Here is a 14,860-nt window from a genome sequence, read left to right on the forward strand (position 1 = left end):
CTCTGTCCCTGGCTGAGCCAGGCTGCTGCTGGGAGGCAGAACGAGGCTGTTCTGCAGCGTCAGCTACGCTGCGTTTTCAGCGATTCTAAACCAAATCGGGAATTCGTGCTGCTTGTGTGAATAAAATCCCATGAACGGAAGGTGGTCCGGCTCCGTGCGCTCTGAGGTCGGGGGTATGGGTCCGGCCCGACACCGCCCGGCGGCTGCCCCCTCCTCAACCGGCGGAGCAGCTTCACGGCGGGAGCGCCAGCACAGCACCTTCCGCAGAGCAGCCCGGGACGGAGGCCGCCGCACAGGCTGGTCGCGCCGCCCCCTCAGGACGGCGCCTGAGGAACAGCGCGGTGCCGCCCTCCGGAGGTAGCGGGGAGGGGAGAGGAGGAGGCGGGCGCGACCGTGGCCGTGCGGAAGGCCGGGGAGGAAGCAGGTGCGCATGCGCCTCTGGCGCCGCCCGGGCTGTGCTGCGCGCGCCTCAGCCGCTGCGGCCTTGGGCCGCGCTGTGCTGACGCGGCGGGGGCGGTGTGGGGGAGCGCGGTGCTGCCGGGCCGGGCCGGGCTGGGCCGGGGGGCAGGGCGGACGGACACGGTGCTGGCGGAGCTGCGCGCTGTCCTGTCCTGTCCTGTCCCGTCCCACCTCACTGAAGCCGGTATTGCTATTAAAGGCCGCGTTTAACGTTCAGGTTGTGTTTCCCGCAGCTCTGTGTCCTCGGTGGGTCAGTAGTTGGTAGTGCTGCCTTAGTGGTGACCAAGTAGAAATTACGTAAATAACGTTGCAGAGAAAGAAGGCATGGCAGCCGTTAATGTGATGAAAAAAGAAGTCTTCAGAGATCCAGATCGCTGCGATATCCCATATTACGTTTCGGAATTTGTAGAAAGAGAAGTTGGGAATGACTATGATTCTCTGAAGAAGCTGGGCAGCCTCATTGAAAAGCTGTCTGAAAACAAAAAGCAGTTGGAAGAACAGGTGAGTATCTTCACTTCTTCTCTGTGCGGTGTTCCTGTGTGAGCCTTAATGCTTGTCTGTAAACGCAGGTGCTTACAGTTTCATCCGAAGTTCCTAAAAGAATTCAGAATGCCTTAAAGAATGCAGAGGACTCTAAAAAAAGTCTGAATCGGCTTTTAGAGGAAGAAACTCTCCTGTCTGATTCCATCAGCAGCCACTTAGAGAAAGCTGAGCCATGGATGGAGGATCTCGGTGTGCTGATCAGCCAGGTAGAGGAGATTGAGCGTCACCTGTCCTATCTTAAATGGATTTCCCGAATAGAAGAGCTCAGGTAAAGCTGATATACTTACGGAGAATTCTTACTAGTGATATCGTACAGCTTTTTCAAAGATTCAGTGGTAAATAAACAAATTTAAGAAATAATGAGGACAGCAAGTTGTCATCTGATCATGTAAACTGTTAACGTGTTCTCCAGTGAGAGCTGGAAAGTACTGTTCTGGTTTAAGGAAGAGCGCAGTAACTCTCTATGGTGCTGTGTGCATCAAACTTTTTCACCCATTGTAAACTACAGTGAAAGAACTAAAATTAACTTGAATATCTTGAGCAGAAGTGTTACACTTTGGGCTTTGTAATTCTGAGTTTTCATTCTGGTACACTGATTCTGTCTTAATGGGAATGAGCAGTGCCATCTTAGTTCATGCGATTTGTAGCTTCTTTTGGTGGAAAATTTTGTGTAATGCTCGTGAAGAATGTCAGAAATTGAAATTTGAAATTTGGATCAAATCTTGTATAGAGAGACTTAAGTTATGAAACAACTTGTTCTAAGCTACAAAAATGTGACAGGTCGGCTGCAGTCTGAAACTTGTTTCCAGTTTTCCTCCTGGGAAGCAAGAGAAAAAACAGTTCTTTGATCAAGTTACTTAAAGAGCAGTGCTTCAAAGAACTTTGGGCCTGGTTTGTTTCCTTCAGCAGTTCTGCCTGCAGGTCTCTGTGACAGACTCTCAGCCACTTAAGGAATTTCACACAAAGAGCTTTGTACAGGAATCCTTGCTGAGTACTACATATATGTGATGGGGTGGTAACCTAGTTTGTCTCATTAAAATATTTTAGATTGAGCAAGTTTTGTGTCAGCTTCTCAGTATGCAGTTGATTCTTTTGTGTTGTCTTTAGTGAATTTTTGTCTCAGCTCTTCTTGTATTTTATAGTGATAACATTCAGCAGTATCTGATGACCAACAATGTTCCAGAGGCAGCCAGTACTCTAGCATCTATGGCAGAACTGGATATTAAACTTCAGGAGTCATCTTGTTCTCATCTTCTTTCGTTTGTGAGATCCACTGTTAAATTTTGGCATAAAATTCTTAAGGACAAGTTGTCAAGGTACGGGGTGCCTCATCACTCCCTCATCTCATGTGGTGCTGTAGCTTTGTGGTAAAATGTGTGTTTTGTGTTGCAGTGACTTCGAAGAAGTGCTGACCCAGCTTCGTTGGCCATTTGTGGGGCCGCCGCAGTCTCAAGCATTTGGCCTTACTGCACCAGCCAATGCTTCTGATGTTTACAACAATTTAGAGATGTTGTTCTGTCAGCTTCTGAAATTGCAAACATCGTATCCTTTAAAAATTAAAATATTGTGAGGGTAATAAATGTCAAAGTGCACATTCTCGTGGAAAGCAGTAAAACTGTTCTCGCTAAAGAAAAAAGACAATTTGAATTTGTTACTTTTGTTAACATTGGAATGTACTTTTTCATATAGGAGATAATAAGTGAACAGAGCTAGAATTCAAAAAAGTGTTAATCACTTTAATATGTCCCATCCCAGAAGGGAGAGAGAGTTGAAAATATATGTGTGTGCCACAAGGGAATTATAAAGGACAGAACGATTTTCATTGAGTAGCAGTGGGATCTCCTTCTGTGATTGAGTGATAGGACAAGGGAATTGCCTCCAGTTGTGCCAGGGGAGATTCGAATTGGATATTAGGAACAACGTCTCTGAAAGAGTTGTCAGGCACTGGAATGGGCTGTCCGGGGAGGTGGTGGAGTCACCATCCCTGGAGACGTTCAAGAAACATTTAGATGTTGTACTAAAAAAATATTGGTAGGTGGATGGTTGGACTGAATGATCTTGGAAATCTTTTAACCTTCGTGATTCTCTTCTCTGACTCTGATCTGCCTTTGAGGGGTAAGTCAGAAGATGCTGCTCATCCTGTTCCTTTCGTTTGAGGGTAAAATCAAGCAGAAATAAAACTCAAGGTTTTTTTGTTTGGCTGTTTTGTTTTGTTTTTTTCCCCCCCGAGGTGGTTTGAACAAACAAAACCCCAGCACAGTACTGGAATAGGAATGAACGTGGTCATTTTACACAGCCTGGTGCTGGGAACAATTCTGGTCGGTTACATTAGGCCACTTAAATCACTTGCTTCAAGGAGGGAAATCACATATTGCATGTATTATTTTCATGAATCTTTGATGCTCCTTTAAGAAACATGAATACACGTGTCTCTTGGATACAGGTTTGGGAATGATGATGGGATTCTGTTTCGTGATACTGATTTCCTAAATCATACTGACTTCAGTGACTTGTACTGTCATAGAATAAATAATTCTTAGCAGCCAGAGTTATGTTAAATAGTTTATAGAACTGAAACTTTTGAGTATTGTACAAATTTGAGGAATTTTATAGTTTGTGTAATGCTGCCAATGAGATGCAATACAGTCAATGAGGTAGAGCTAAAACATTGTTTGTTTTTGTAAACAGTTTAAGTCATGCTTTTGGAGCAACTCAATGCTTGTATTTGTCCTTAACTGTCAAAATTAGAGATGAACTGTTAACCAAACCTAAACAACTGCCAGAAAAGTACGCCTTACCCCCATCACCGCCTATTATCCTTCCAATGCAGATCATGCTGAATCCTCTCCAGAAAAGATTCCGGTATCATTTCACTGGAAATAAACCAACCAATGTTTTAAGCAAGGTATGGAAGAAAGCAGGTTAATTTTATTGCTACTATTTTTAGCAGCATTAAGTTATATAGCTTCAATGCTTTTGTTCTGGAAATTCAGTTTCTTAAAATATGTGGTACTTGCATCTACTGTAGTGTGGATAGGTGAGTGCTTGGAGGCCTTTGGGAGGATTAACATCTTTTCTGGGCTAGGCAATATTTTTCTCTTGCCTAAATCTTTTTGAAATAATTACTGCAACCTTTGATTCACTTGCATTATTTCAGAAGCATGGATTAATTTCATCTTCATCCTTGCAAATCATTTTGCAATGTTGAAAATTGCTTGAACTCAAAGATTGTTTAAGGCTGTGGCTTTGTGTTGTGCTCAGTTACATTCATGTAACTGTAAATGCTGGATTCAGCTGCTGGGATATAATGGGTATAATTTTGTTTGACTTACGTCCAGATTGCTTGTTGGAAATTGACTTGATTTTTGTATGAGTTATCTACAAAAGCTGAGTCTTTTCATCCAAGAAATGTCATTTAAGCAGATTTCTTACAAGCAAAGCATTAGCACTGCTGTAATGCTTCTGCGGCAGGATTTGAGAACCATTTTGTAAGAGTTTAGGTGTACAAGTCTGTGTGTTTGTGTTGACAGTTTTGGGCAAATCTAAGTGTGTTTGCACTCTGACAGTTGCTACTACAGAGCATTTTGTATAATGTTGTGCATATTAGTGAGTTTATTCATTTTATTTTATTTTTCAAATAAGCCTGAGTGGTATTTAACACAAGTGCTTATGTGGATTGGAAATCACGCAAAGTTCCTTGATGACAAAATCCAGCCAATACTGGACAAGGCGGGATCGGCAGTGAATGCTGGGGTAAGCGCTTCAGTGGTGCTGTGTGCGTAGAAATACCTGCACAGTCAGCTCGTGCAGGCACTCGTCTGCTGATTTTACTTAGTGTGCAGTGAGACTTAACACAGTCCAGTAACAGTTTGAAAAGTCAAATACATTTGCACATGTTTATACATACCTCTCTCTGATATTTTATTCACTTCCTTTTTCTTTTAAAAGCTTGAATTCTCTCGTGCTCTTGTAATGCTGATTTTGGAGAAGCTGGCTGCTGATATTCCATTCCTGTTATATGATGACACTCTTTTTTGTCACCTTGTGGACGAGGTACTTCTGTTTGAGAGAGAGCTGTACAGTGTTCATGGTTATCTCAGCAGCTTTCCCAGTTGCATGCATATTCTCTCAGAAGAGTCCTGCTTCCAGAGATGGCTAACAGTGGAAAAGAAATGTAAGACTTAAAAGGAATTTTGTCGGTCTGTGTATGTCTTCGTTCTGATTGGGCAATATGTACTCCTCCAGTAGGATAAGCCACTTGAATGGGGCTACTATAAAAGACACATTCTTGAGGTCAGCAGTGAGTAGAATGCCCAGGGGTCAATACTGGGCTCAGTCCTGTTTAGCGTTTTGTGTATTGATCTGGGCGGTGAGGTAGAGTGTACCCTAGGTAAATTTGCAGGTGACAGAACTAGGGGAAGAGGCTGATTCACCAGAGGGCTGCACTGCTATCCAGAAGGCTCTGGAGAGGTGGGCTGGCAGGAACCTTGTGAAGACCAACATGATGAAATGCAAAATCCTGCATGTGGTAAGAAACAACTGCCAGCACAAGGACATAGTGGGGGCTATCCTGCTGGAAAGCTGCTCTGCAGAAAGGGATGTAGAAGTCCTGATGGACACTAAGTTGAACATGAGCCAATAGTTGTGCTCTTGCTGTCCTGAAGGCTAACATGGACATAGTGGAAAGAGTCCAGCATAGGGCCACCAAGATGCTGAATGGACGAGTGCCTCCATTGTGAGGATAGGCTGAGAGCTGGGGCTGTTCAGCCTGGAGAACGGTGGGCTCCAGGAGATCTCATCTCTGTGCCTTTCCCCTCTACTCTGCCCTTGTGTGCCCCATGTGGAGTTCTGCTCCCAGGCCTGGGGCCCCCAGCACAAGAATGGTGTGGAGCTGTTGAAGCAGAACCAGAGGGCCATGAAGATGACCAGAGGGCTGTGACACCTCTTGTATGAGAAGAGGATGAGGCAGCTGGAATTTATCAGCCTGGAGAAGAGAAGGCTCTGGGAAGACCCTGTTGTGGCCTTCTGGTGGTTAAAGGGAGCTTATTAACAGGAAAGACACAGACTTTGTTAGTTTGCTGATAGTGGTACAACAAGGAGAAACGGTTTTATACTAAAAAACAGGAAATTTAGATTAAATGTTAAAAGAAATTCTTTACTGATGAGGCCCTGGCACAGCTGCCCATAGAGCTGTGGGTGCCCCCTCCCTGCAGGCGCTCAGGGCCGGGTTGGATGGGGCCATGGGCAGCTGGGCTGGTGGGGGGCAGCCAGCCCACGGCAGGGGTTGGGGCTGGGGGGCTTTAAGATGCATTCCAACACAAGCCATTCAGTGATTCTATGATTCGGTACCTGAAGGGAAGGTGCACAGAGGACGGAGCCAGACTCTTAGTGATGTTCAGTGCCAGGACAAGAGGCAGTGGGCACAAACTGGAAGACAGGAGGTTCCATCTGCACATCAGGAAGAACTTCTGTGATGTGTGGGTGGCTGAGCACTGGCACAGGCTGTGGAGTCTCCTCCTTGGAGATCTTCAGAAGCTGCCTGGACGTGGCCTTGGTCACCCTGTTATGTAGGTGCCCCTCCTTAAGCAGGAGTTCGGCCATACAGACCCAGGTCCCTGCCAACCCCAACCATTCTGTGATACTTCAGTATTCTGTGGTGGTTTTGACTAAAAATTGGTTTGGCTGCAATGGTGCTCCTGAAGTTTATAAGACTAAGCTGTATGGGAACTGTATGTTTATTTTTAGACAGTGTTACATATTTATTTGTGCGAAGACAGCCTTGAAATTGAAATGAAGGGAAGGTATTAATTTTTGAGGAAATGGAGAGGAAGTATACTGGAAAGGAACCAATCAACTATTTAAAACAGAAACCACAGTTAACCCTGATGTTGTTACATCTGTGTCTGCAATACTGTTATTGGAGCTGGTTCTATATAAAACCAGTCATCAGGAATTTTTCTGTACATGAAAAGATAGAATTCAACTTACTGGAGATAAACATTTTTATATTGATGATTTTTGGGGTTTTAGATAATTGAGGGTTTTTTTAAAATTACTAAGTACTAACAACATTTACAATTCTTTTGCATCTCAGTTGCTCTTCAGAAAATGGACTCTATGCTTTCATCAGAGGCTGCGTGGGTATCGCAGTACAAAGATATCAGTGATGTGGATGAAATGAAAGTGCCAGACTGTGCAGAAACTTTTATGACTCTGTTGTTAGTTATAACAGGTAACTGCTAACCTATGGACATTCCTCTTGTTTATAACGAGTAACAGAAAAATGGCAGCTAATAGATTCCTTTGTTGAAGGTTAATTGTGTTAACAACAATCACCAAATAAAATTGTTGCAAAGTTGTGATATTTAACTTAATAAAAAATGTTCCTGTTCATCTTGTGTTTTGGACACAAATTTCAGGGCAAATAATCTTGAGCCATTGAGATATTTAGAAAGTAACACTTAAAAAATACTGAAACTCGTTAATAGTAGAGATACTAGGATGATCAGAGGGCTGGAGCACCTCTCCTATGAGGAAAGGTTGAGAGAACTGGGCTTGTTTAGCTTGGAAAACAAAAGGCTCCCAGGAGACCTCATTGCAGCCTTGCAGTACTTGAAGGGAGCACATAAACAGGAGGGGGAAGGACTGTTTATGAGGATGGATAGTGATAGGACAAGGGGGGTGGTTTTAAACTGAGACAGGGGAGGTTCAGTGAGATATCAGGAGGAAGTTTTTCATGCAGAGAGTGACGGCGTGCTGGCACAGGTTGCCCAAGGAGGTTGTGGTGTGTGCTCCTTGATGCTGTTGTGAGTCAGGTGTTTTCAAGTGCTGTATGATGCCATTATAGTAGTGAGGATAAACTGCCAGTAATGTCTCTTGTTCAAAACTTTTCAGTGTTGGAAAATATAAAACATATTAATTCCCAGACAGGTATAAGAATCTTCCAACGGCTTCCAGAAAACTGCAGTTCCTGGGGCTACAGAAGGAGTTGGTTGATGATTTTAGGATACGATTAACTCAAGTAATGAAGGAAGAGAGTAGAGATTCTTTAGGCTTCCGATACTGTGCGATCCTCAATGCTGTTAACTACATAGCAACTGTGCTGGCAGACTGGGCTGACAATGTAGTAAGTAATTATTTAAAATGTTCAATAGTTTTGTTTGTGTCATAATAAAACATTTTATTTTCAGCGTTATTTAAATGTATTCAGAACAATTAATTATGGAAAAAATATAACTAGATATGAATTCAGGTTGAATAGAAAAGATACTGGTAGATTACTGTCTGATGTTTAAGCTTTATTAACAGTAAAGTTGGTAGAGATATGCAGAGAGAACCTGAGGAATGGAATGGTTTGAGCAGCCAAAAAGGTTGTTGCTTTATGTGCTCCACATTGTAAAAGCAAGCAAGTTGATTTTGGAGATTTGAGCCAGTGTGTTGCTGGTTGAAGTGCATGGAGAGCAGTAGCATGCACACGTTTCTTGAGCTCCTTGCTAAGTTAGCTTAAATGGATTTGGTTTGGGTACCTGCATTACAGCTCAGACCAGGTGTGCAGAAACACCACTCATCGATAACTGGTTATGGGGTGTGGGTTATTGTGCTGTATAACAGCCTGCTGACAGCTCAGCTGTTCTGTGACTGCTGTGGTACGAGGTCATACAACTGCCACGTGTAGAAGATGTGCAATAGGCACTGTGTGTGGGACAGGCAGCCAGCAGGTTCTTTTTACCTTCACAGGGAACTGTGGCTCTAGGAAGTCATGATTTGAGGGGAGAGCAGCCTTCATGTTACGTAGCTGCATCTGTACAAGCATCTTGATGTTCTTAGAGGCAACATGGAGATCATTACTGCTGTCATGTTAAACTCAATCCATTTCCTTGCTGTTGTCAGACCAGCAAACTTACGATTTAATGAGACATTAATTCTGAAACAAGTTCTAAATTCTAGTTTATTGTTGCAGATGGGATGGGGCGAGGGCAAGTGATTTTGACTGTTTTAAAGTGTTCTGCTGTCTCAAAGCACCTACTTAGTATTTCTTTGAATCTGTTCCTTTGATCTGTCTGCTGTTGTATTTGAAACCCATGTTGGTTACGCTCTTAGGATTGAAACATGGGGACCATGTGGAAATTGTTTTTATAATCTTAAAATTGTAAGATTATCAAAGTGTCAGAAGAGTGTTTTCTGGAATCCTACCTGCTAAAGTACAGAAGAGAAGTTCAAATAATAAGATTATTTTTGGTAGCACTTACATCTGATTGTCTTTCTCTAGTTCTTCTTGCAGCTACAGCAGGCTGAACTGGAGGTTTGTGCAGAAAGCGATGCTGTCAGCCAGCTGCAGCTGGGGCAGCTGGCTTCAATGGAGAGTTCTGTCTTTGATGAAATGATCAACCTCCTGGAACGCCTGAAACACGATATGTTGAGTCGCCAAGTGTACCACGTCTTCAGGGAGGTCACAGATGCTGCAAAGCTGTACAAAAAAGAGAGGTGATTCTATCTGCTCATTCTCTTCTCACATTGCAGTCGTTTTTTTCTGGTAAAAACACTGGGGCAAATAAAGGCAAGAAAAGAAAAATAAGAAATTCAGCTTTCTGAATAGGAAGGGCTCAGAGTAGTAAGCATTTGAAGAGTTTTTTTACACTTTCCTCAAGCTTACTTATTGTTATGTTTTCTAAAGCACTTCTGCAATAAGTGGGCACGTTACCTTAAGAAAACAAGGAAGAATTCTGGGTAAATACAGTTTAGATGAGAATTGTTCTCCTCAAAGTAGTATCAAAAGTGGCATGTAGTGACCAGTTCTGTCTTCACAGAATCACAAGGGTTCTTGGCTGGTTGATGATGAGATCCTAAAATACTTCACTAAACAAATACAACAGCTCAGCGATTGCTTTTAGCTTTGAAGTGGAAAGGGAGAAAACTGTGCACCATTGAGAACAGCTAAGATTTGTTCAAGTGATATTTTAACTTCAGCTATTGTAATACGAATAATTTCACTGTAGTGACGTCAGCGATGATTTCTTTCAGGTGGTTGTCTTTACCATCTCAGGCAGAGCAGGCAGTCATGTCTTTGTCAAGCACAGCTTGCCCAATGTTGTTGACTCTACGAGACCGCTTGCTACAACTGGAACAGCAGCTCTGTCACTCTCTGTTTAAAATATTCTGGCAAATGCTCGCAGAGAAAGTGGACACTTACATCTATCAGGAGGTGGGTGTGCACAAAATACACGCGGCGCAGCGAAGGGTTGGTGGCTGGCCTAAACAGAAGATGCACCCCTTTCTGTTGGCAGATAATTATGGCAAATCATTTCAATGAAGGAGGAGCAGCACAGCTTCAGTTTGACATGACCAGAAACCTTTTTCCTTTGTTTTCACACTACTGTAAGAGGCCGGAAAACTACTTCAAGCAGTAAGTAGGAAGTCTCATCAGTCAGTATTTCAGAAAAGAGTGTCCAGATGCATGTGTTTTACATATCAGGAATCTTTTCATAGTTTGAGAGGGGAAGAAAGACTTAAAATATGTGGATCATCGGGGACGTCTTGGGGAGGCACAGTCTTGACATTTATAATAGCAAATACTTAGCAAAAATAAATATGCTATTTCATAGAATGAATCATAGAATGGCCTGGGTTGAAAAGGACCACAATGCTCATCTAGTTTCAACCCCCTGCTATGTGCAGGTCACCAACCAGCAGACCAGGCTGCCCAGAGCCACATCCAGCCTGGCCTTGAATGCCTCCAGGGATGGGGCATCCACAGCCTCCTTGGGCAACCTGTTCCAGTGCGTCACCACCCTGTGTGAAAAACCTCCTCCTAATATCTCACCTAAATCTCCTCTGTCTCAGTTTAAAACCATTCCCCCTTGTTCTGTCATAATCCACCCGCATGTTTGTCATGCTATAAGCAGTAGTTTCCAGTTCAGTACTTCTGATACTTTTCAGAAGTCAGTGGGAACTTTTTTTTTCTTAGTTGCTGGGCATACAAAATTGAGTATCCCATGGTTGCTTCTTTTATTAATCCATATGTACCTTTTTTTCCCTCATGTAGCATCAAAGAGGCCTGCATTATCCTGAATCTGAATATTGGTTCTGCCTTGCTTCTGAAGGAGGTACTGCAGTCAGCCTCAGAAAGCGAAGCGCCATTGCAGCCAAACCAGCCATCAGCAACAGCAGCGTTAAATGAACTGGGAGTTTACAAATTAGCACAACAGGATGTTGAGATTCTTCTCAATTTGAGAGCTATTTGGCCAAGTACGGGCAAATAAAGACTTTTTTCAGAAGTGGTTAAAACTTAATCTAGATCACTTGTTTAAAAAAAAAATAAGCAGAAAGCTGTGTCATTGGTTTGATATAATCTTACTTTTATTATATACAGTTCCAAAAAAAAAAACCTTTAAGGTGCTATGGTGCTGACTTGTAACTGCACAGATCTTTCTTTTCCAGCACTGCTTTGTCTTGACATTTAGAAGCTCACAGGTTCTTCATTACTAATGAATGTGTTACTTGTTTTCGGATGGCCTGCCTTGTTGCTTTGGCATGCTGTCACACTGGTATAATGACTTCAGAGCTGGTGCATGTATGCAGGTGCAGCTGTGTGCAGTATGGACAGCTGGCATGCTCTCACCTAAGTGCAGATGTTTTCCACTTCTCAATCCCTGGTGTAATGAGTGTTCTGTATTAAAATGTGCACAGCGAGTCTCAGCATGGAATGAAGGAATATATCATTTTTATTTATCAATACTATTTCAAAATTCAATTTTTTTTTCCTTTTTTTTTTTTTTTTTTTTTTTTTTGCTGTCCCCAAGTGGCCTCTGTTTTTTGAGTAGGACTTCCTTTATTCATGGCCTTATTTAAAAGCTGTGATCGTTGGCAATGCTGTATTTCTCCAAACATGAACATTTTGAAGTTGCTGAAGCCGATGATGTTTTTCGTACCAGCACTGTGAGGCCACAGTTGAAGGAGGAAATGCCAAAACACTTATTTTTGATTTGTAAACAGGGTTTCTACTTATTCAGGCAATCTTATTATCTTAATTAATGCATTTCTAGTGCCTGGTAAGCACAAACATGTTTTTGTCATTTGTTCTCTCAGCCGACAGCTAAAATGGATGGGGGGAAAATAAATGCACTGCTTAAACTTGTCTTGACCCACCAGTAACTGGATGGAGCAAAATACCTATTTCTAATATACAGAGCAGACCACTCTTAAATCACTCCACAGCCCAGCCTTCCAGCAACGTTTTCATCCTAGGACAGAAGAGAACATCCGGTTAGGTAAGTGAGGACCAACTGCTTTGTTTTCTTGCAGTGGCTGTAAGTGACCAAACAACGTCCCTCGAAGCACGCCGTGACCATCAGCAATGAGCGCAAGCTGGAGCTCGCTTCATTGCTGCGTGACTGCCCCTGCCGCGTTACAACGGCCAGCTTTGCTTGAGCGCGCTGTTTCTATAGCAGCGATTTGCTCCCTGTGGCGCCGGGCAGCCTGCTCTGGTACCGGAGCTGGAGCCTGTGCCGGGGGGTTGGAACTCAGGAGCCATTCTATGCTGCTACGATCTGCAGGGTTGCCCGATGCTGCCCGGTTTGTGGGGGAGAAACGGGGTAGGGCTGCTTTGCAGGGATCTCGAAAGCTCAGCAGCCCGTCCATGCTACAGCGTCGACCTTCCTAGGTCTTGCATTGCGAGGGGTAACCTTCAAGGAAACTCCTGCAGGACCCCTGCCGGCGGCACTTACATTTCTTCCTTGAACGTGGCCAGCCCGATCTCCTCCTCATCCCCGACGCGCAGCTCTGCGGTGCTCAGCCCCAGCGTCGTAAGAGCTGAGGAAAAGGAAAGGGGTTCCCGAGCAAGTCTTCGGCAGACTGATTTAAGGCAGAACGCGACCGGGATATCGTTAAGAAAAGTGAAAGTGTTTAACGTCGCGAAGCGCCGGCCGCGTCGGCACAAGCGCCGATGCCGTCACGGTGTAAGCAGGCAGAGATCTGAAACGTTTTTAGCAAACGCGGGGCCGCGGGACCGACCTGCTCGGCACTGCCTGCCCGTGACGAAGCCGCGCCCCGCGGCGTCCAGCATCCTGAACACGGCCTCCACATCCGCCTCGTCCAGCACGGACGGCATCGCCGCCTCGCCGCGCCGCGCCGCTCGCACCGCTTCCAGCGCCTGGAGCAGGAACTGCCGCGGCCGCTCTGCAACGGAGCGAGGCCGGGGCTGCCGCGGGCCCTCCGCGCCCATTCTTCTGCCCCTCCCCGCGCCCGCCCCGAGGGTTTCCTTCCCACCCCCTACAGAACCCCTCTCCCTCCGGAGCGCAGCGATAAACCCGCCGCCACGCCGTTTTCCCTCAGCCCGACCCCCGGAGGGCCGCACCGGGCCGGCGGTACAGCAGCAGCGCGGCGAGGCGGTGCAGCAGCGCGGGCAGCCCGTGCCGCTCCAGGTACTCGCGGCTCTGCTGCTCGCCCGCCGCCATGGCGCGTTGCTAGGAGCCCGCGCCGCCACACCGCCGCGGCGCCGCCCCTCACGGTCGTCGCAGACCTCGGAGGTGCCTGAGGAGGGCGGGCGAAGCGAGGCGGACCTCGGGGCTGGGAGGGGGCGGAGAATCAGCGCTCGGGGCAGGGAAACGGCGTGTGGTGCGGCACGGCTCTGCTTCAGCGGGCAGCAGCAGAAACCAGCACGAAACACACGTCGAAAAGCTGACACCTGCAGTGTGCGCGCACAGCAACCGCAGGCTTCAGTCAGCGTGCTTCTGTGAAGAACGGTTCCAAGAATCACCAAGCAAAGCAAACCTCCATAGGAACGTACATATATATATATATATATACAGTCATTTCTTTGTTAAGAAGGCACAATTTATTTCCTTGAAAAACGTTCTGCTAACACATGGTGTAGGGCACTTGTCCTCGGTCCACAGCACAGCACCAGCACGTGCTGCACCAGGTGAGCTCTGAGCTCTGCGATGCTCACCGAGAGGAACTGCGCTTCTGCTGATGAAGAAAAATGGGATTTGACAACGCGTCTGAATGATCTCTGGTTTCATCACAGTAATGCTGCTGCTAATTAAGTTTTAATCACAACCGCAAGGATCATTTCTATTTTTGTGTGGTTATTTATTTACAATTGAATTGTGCTTTTACTTACTAGCTGCTGTGGCAGGAGATGAGCCTCTTGTAGAATACAGCATATAACTTCAGCCTCCTCTCTATCTCATTGCACTGGACTGCATAGACTACCAACAGTCCTGAAGAGTGACAGGAGGAGGAGCAGGGCCTGCAGGCAGCCGTGCTGCCAGCTGTAGTCAGTCTTCTACTCTCCGAGTTGGAAAAATGCCCATCTGCCCCTTCTCCCCTGCCAGTCAAATACTGCTGCAGCTGGCAGCACGTTATGTGTTGCTTAGAATTCTTCCTTTCTCCCTTCTGTGGAGAGCTGCTCACAGATCTTTATGCTTCTGCAGGTCAGCCCTAACCACTAAAAAAGGCACCCCTCTGCCCACCCACAAAAAGGAGAATCCAGCTCACGTAATTTGTGATGCGTTACGAAATGAGAACAGGAGAGCATGCATGCCATCTACCGTGCGTTCTGCAGCTGAAAGTGAAACCAGGGCCTGCTACTGAGTTACCAGCTGCAGCTGCCCTCAGCCTAGGAGATTAAGTTTTAAAAGAGGCCTGCACTCGTTTGGAGTCATACCTTTCAGGAGGTATTCGTGGAGAAAAACAGCAGAGAAAATTGCATGAAATAAACACTGTGTTCAAAAGCTTGAATGCACTGCATGAATCGCCTCCAAACATTTCTGGAACCAGCAATTGGCGTGGCTTCCAATTGTCAGTCCTGACAGATTTGGATGAGTAAAACAGATACCGGTTGCAGACAGCAATGACT

General features: G+C 45.3%; 2 protein-coding genes across 4 annotated transcripts; one reads left to right on the top strand and one right to left on the bottom strand.

Moving 5' to 3' along the window:
• Positions 1 to 405: 405 nt before the first annotated feature.
• On the top strand, positions 406 to 12,136 carry RINT1 (RAD50 interactor 1). Its single transcript, XM_048934088.1, has 14 exons — positions 406 to 424; positions 773 to 960; positions 1,029 to 1,270; positions 2,145 to 2,318; positions 2,395 to 2,544; positions 3,751 to 3,907; positions 4,645 to 4,755; positions 4,951 to 5,176; positions 7,097 to 7,234; positions 7,929 to 8,128; positions 9,272 to 9,486; positions 10,024 to 10,204; positions 10,287 to 10,405; positions 11,045 to 12,136. The coding sequence occupies exons 2-14, from the start codon at positions 784 to 786 to the stop codon at positions 11,259 to 11,261; spliced, it is 2,307 nt and encodes a 768-aa protein (XP_048790045.1). The 5' UTR covers positions 406 to 424; positions 773 to 783; the 3' UTR covers positions 11,262 to 12,136.
• Positions 11,567 to 13,548, bottom strand: EFCAB10 (EF-hand calcium binding domain 10). Of its 3 annotated transcripts, XM_048934093.1 has the most exons (5): positions 13,355 to 13,548; positions 13,012 to 13,176; positions 12,726 to 12,852; positions 12,172 to 12,242; positions 11,567 to 11,668 (listed from the first exon to the last, which is right to left on the bottom strand). In XM_048934093.1, exons 1-4 carry the CDS (start codon positions 13,452 to 13,454, stop codon positions 12,206 to 12,208), a joined length of 429 nt encoding a protein of 142 aa, XP_048790050.1. In that variant the 5' UTR covers positions 13,455 to 13,548; the 3' UTR covers positions 11,567 to 11,668; positions 12,172 to 12,205. The 3 variants fall into 3 exon arrangements, with proteins under 3 accessions (XP_048790050.1, XP_048790051.1, XP_048790048.1); XM_048934094.1 differs by lacking the exon at positions 11,567 to 11,668 and having other exon boundaries at positions 12,130 to 12,242; positions 12,726 to 12,810; XM_048934091.1 differs by lacking the exon at positions 11,567 to 11,668 and having other exon boundaries at positions 12,130 to 12,242.
• Positions 13,549 to 14,860: the final 1,312 nt, after the last annotated feature.

Source organism: Lagopus muta, chromosome 1 (genome assembly GCF_023343835.1).
Source record: "Lagopus muta isolate bLagMut1 chromosome 1, bLagMut1 primary, whole genome shotgun sequence".
NCBI lineage: Eukaryota > Metazoa > Chordata > Aves > Galliformes > Phasianidae > Lagopus > Lagopus muta.